A 4,381-nucleotide genomic window follows, 5' to 3' on the forward strand; every position below is an offset into this window, starting at 1 on the left:
CTTCAGAGCTCAGAGAGAAACAGAAGTTATTTTTAAGTAGTGCTTTTAATAAACAATGGAGAGAAAGTGGAGGTATTTTTAATGAGCACATCAGATTTTTCAATATGGTCATAAACAGCAATTTAAACTCATGTTTTCATTTTCACTTGTATTTACCTCCGCGTTTTTTGAGATTTTCAGTTTTCATTTTACTTCTGCTTCTAAATTCAGGCCCTTTAAAATCATCTTTGTCTTCATTCAGCACTGGCTCTGGTTGTACAATCACTGTACCTAGAATGATTTCATTTAAAAAACCATTACACATATTAAATGTGCAAGTGAAGTGCAAGACTTCAGTTCAGATAAAGCCAACATTGCTGGTACATAATTTTGTTTCTTTCAAGCTTTCAATACTTGTAATAAGGACCTCTCAAGAGTAAATAAAACAGGGAAATAGTAAAAGGGCCAGGTGTCAGCAATCAGATTACTTGTTGGAATATAATTAATAAAAATAGAGTAGGGTATTATGAACTGATTAAAACAGAAAAGTGTGAATAAAGTAGAAAGCTTCAGCCCAGTTCTGAATTTTTATAGTGCCTATCACAAAAACTGTATTTGAGTAGGAACACCCATGNGAAGGAAAATTTTAAAGACATCCTATTCATCTCATAATACAAATCATAAACTCAGAAAAAGATTTTTAGGATTTTTTATATTGCTTTGGGGGAGGACAATGGGAGGCAATGTGAGAACGTAATACCGCTATTACTGCTATACCTATTCTGAGACATTTCCCAACTAGTATGTCAAAGTTTCACTACCCTGAAAAGTTCTTAAAGAGTCTTAAACAGAAGACTGTCTTCAGANGAAGGATATCAATTATTGATTTCTATGGAATAATTTAGAAAGAATGTATTTTCTTAGATATAAAACATGTAAATTGAGAAGACAGGTTGTTAACTTAACTTTTCATTATAATCTCTCAAGAGCAAATAAAGCAGGAGCATAGTAAAAAGGGTGCAAGCCTCACATTCACCTACATTGCTGGGCTTAGTATAAATTGGGCATTGCTGGCAATAATTAAGAAAGTAAACCTGGTTGTTGTCAGGGCCAGTCTCCCTGAAACACAGGCCTATGTCACNAATTAACAAAAAAAAAATACAATTATTTCTGAAGATCCTTCTCTAAATGGAAGCAAAGCAATAGAGCAGAAAGAATATTCCCTAGCTTTGGATTCAGGCAGACCTAGGTTAAAATCTTAGTTTCTCAATTTGAAGCTGAAAAAGTACCTGAAGCTCTGAATTTGTTCCTTTATCTCTACAAGTAGAAACAACTACCTTACAGTATTGGTTGCATATTAAATGAGTTAGTTCTGTAAGAGTCTGGTACTTATATATACTTAATATACTATAATAATAATTATCATCACCCAAATTCTACCTTATGAAACGGGTTTATTTTTGGTTTGGTGGAATAGAATTATGCGTAATTCAGGTTAGAAACATCTCCATACTAACTTTCTTTCACAGTATCACTTAAAGAAAGATTTCAATTCCTATTTCTTAGCTTAACCAGTGGCCATCATAAGGACTCCTAGTGACACCCACTGAGAATGTAACAATCCAAGGTGTGAGTCACTGCTTATGGGACTTACACTCCCATATTAGTTGTTTCTGCCCTAAGCCACCAACCATTGCATGAAGTTGTCACAGATGATTTGCAAAGCAAAGTAAATGGTAGGCCCACCAATTTTCCTTCTATCTCTCTTCTCCCTTTCATTCATTCCTTTTCCTCATTTCATTTTTCATCTACTATAACTCCTAATTTATCCTAGTCAAGCAATGTCTTATGTTCCTTCCTGCCATTTTTTTAAACTTTCATAATCAAAATCTGTGTCACAAAAATGGAATAGACAGAGAACAAAGTTTAGTAAACACTAATATCAATTATCTGTGAGGATAAATTTGAAAAATCTGCTAAGAGCCTTATTATATGTGCTGCCGAAGCGAGCACAAATCTGCTAAGAGCCTTAAACACATTGTTAATAAAGAAAAAATACTGAAACTTTTGACTCTGAAACACCATGAAATTACCAAGACTTTTGTCATTACTCTTATCATATAATCATACTGCTCTCAGACTTGGGCTATGAAACTTCCAAGATTTTTATTTGGCTTTTTGTTTTTTTACCCCAATCTAATTAATAAGATTTTAAAGGTTAAAACTGCAACAGCTGAAAGGTATGTGACAAGGCTTTTTAAAGAGATAACATAAAAAAAAATCTAAATCTATCTTTGATAATTAACTTCAGCTTTTAGTCTTAGAGAATTTAAGAATGCAGTAAGATTAAACCAGACTTTAAATGTTTTTTAAAGTCTTCAGAATATTATGTTTTCCTTTATAGCATGGATATTTAAATCTGCTGAGCCAAAACTTAATTTAAACTTTTAAACTAACTTCCACATTCAAATATTATTTGGAAACTAAAATCCCTTTTCTAAAACCCAATGGAAAGAGGAAATAACTTTTGTTTTTTTTCAGAGCTGATTGAAAACAGTCCAAGTTTTTAACCTCAATAACACACATTATCATTACCATTCGAATACATTTCCAGACTACCACTACTAAGATGCTAGTTTTGTTCCCTTACACACAGCGAACAATAATCAAGTTCTAATTTTATAATAATGACATTTAAACACACACTTTAACTTCATATGAAAAATTAACACACATTACCTTTTGGCAAGCTCTGCATAGTAATATCATTTTCTGAGTTTTCATTAGAAGCATCGTCATTTACAGTTTCATCCAAAGGTTTTTCATCATCAGATTCAACATACTTTGTTACAATTGAAGGTTTCCTATGAAAGAATTAAGTCCATAGAATTATGAGTATATCTGACAATTGGAACAATACCCAAAGAACATGTTTATATTGAACAGTGGCTCTTAACTGGAAATACACATCAGACTCACCTGGGGAAGCACATATCTCTGTACCATATTACTGAAAATAATGACTCAGTAGGTCTAGGTAGGGTATGTTCATTCTGAAAAAGCTACCGGGGGATCATTTAGGGAACTCCTCTTTAAGAATCACCACTTTAGAGAATAAGTTAATAACGAGCCAGTTGTGTTTATTAAGAGACATTCCTGCTGATAAGAAACAACAAATGCCTGATAGAATAAACTGTGATCTTCTAATAAAATCTATACTCCACAATATATTATGCTTTTTGGTATGATTAGAAGTAGTTTCAGTCCTTATGAACAAATTGTTTTGACAATTTAACAGAGAAAAGTATTTTTACCACTCTTTGATCTTCTTATAACTTTCCCATAATTATAATGGCTATCCCTCCCCATCCTGAACAATGTCACATAATCCTAAAAAACCCATATTGCTTCATGAGTATTCATTTCATTTTCTCCTCTGTCCTTTTTTTGAGCACATATATGATCTAAAAAAATTATCTACATTTTGCAAGGGCCACTAATGCATAAAAAATCATCCTTGGAAAATTCCAGTAAAATTCAAAGTCAGAATTAATCAATAACTGTTGTAGCTAATTGATGGACACAAGAAGATTCATTACACTATACTGTCCAGTTTTTAATGTGTACATTTGTATAAAATAGTTTACTTAATTAGAACAAGAGTGCTTGAAATAAGTTTAGAAAATATTATTATTCTTAGAAAAAGAAAATAAAACATCCTGAAAATGTTTTCCCTTCAGTATCAACCAACCTTTTTGATCGTGATGATCCTGATGATTTGGATTTTTCCGAAGAGCTAGCTCCCTAAACGTGAGAAATAAATTAAAAAGTGAGTACAACTGNTTCCCTTTACCAAGATCTCAGAGATATAGATATAGTGATATAAAGAAAATTACTTTTATACCTAAAACATTTTTATAAAAGGAGCTTCAAAAACTAATTCATTTATTCTCAGGCTTCCTTGGATTAAGATTAATTTTCTGGTTCATTAAAAAAATTTTTTTTTGGGGCGCCTGGGTGGCTTAGTCGGTTAAGCGTCCGACTTTCGCTTAGGTCATGATCTCGCGGTTCGTGGGTTCGAGCCCCNCGCCCCTTCCCCACTTGCACTCTGTCTCTCCCTGTCACCAATAAACATTAAAAAAATGATAATAAAGCTTTTATAAAAACATTAAATTATTACTCTTGAATTCTATAGGGTAAGGATGCACTGCTATATCATGATTTTTGCCCAAGTCAAAAAGACAAAACATAGATGTAGAAAGTAATCAGATCACAACAGACTTAGGGAGTTTTAAGGACGTAAAAAAAATGTGTCATTTTCTCTATCCCAACATATGGCACAAAGTACCTTCTAGATTCTCTTTGAGATACTAAACTTACCCTCATTGTTCCTCATTGTACT

At 32.7% G+C, this 4,381-nt stretch overlaps 1 protein-coding gene across 1 annotated transcript in view; it reads right to left on the bottom strand.

Moving 5' to 3' along the window:
* Positions 1–4,381, bottom strand: part of ATRX (ATRX chromatin remodeler) — a 261,336-nt gene that overhangs the window by 223,503 nt on the left and 33,452 nt on the right. The window contains 3 exon segments of the mRNA XM_077768050.1: positions 157–270; positions 2,719–2,843; positions 3,731–3,783. Coding sequence (XP_077624176.1) covers positions 157–270; positions 2,719–2,843; positions 3,731–3,783 — 292 coding nt within the window.

This window comes from Crocuta crocuta, unplaced genomic scaffold (assembly GCF_008692635.1).
Source record: "Crocuta crocuta isolate KB4526 unplaced genomic scaffold, BGI_CrCroc_1.0 scaffold864, whole genome shotgun sequence".
Taxonomy (NCBI): domain Eukaryota; kingdom Metazoa; phylum Chordata; class Mammalia; order Carnivora; family Hyaenidae; genus Crocuta; species Crocuta crocuta.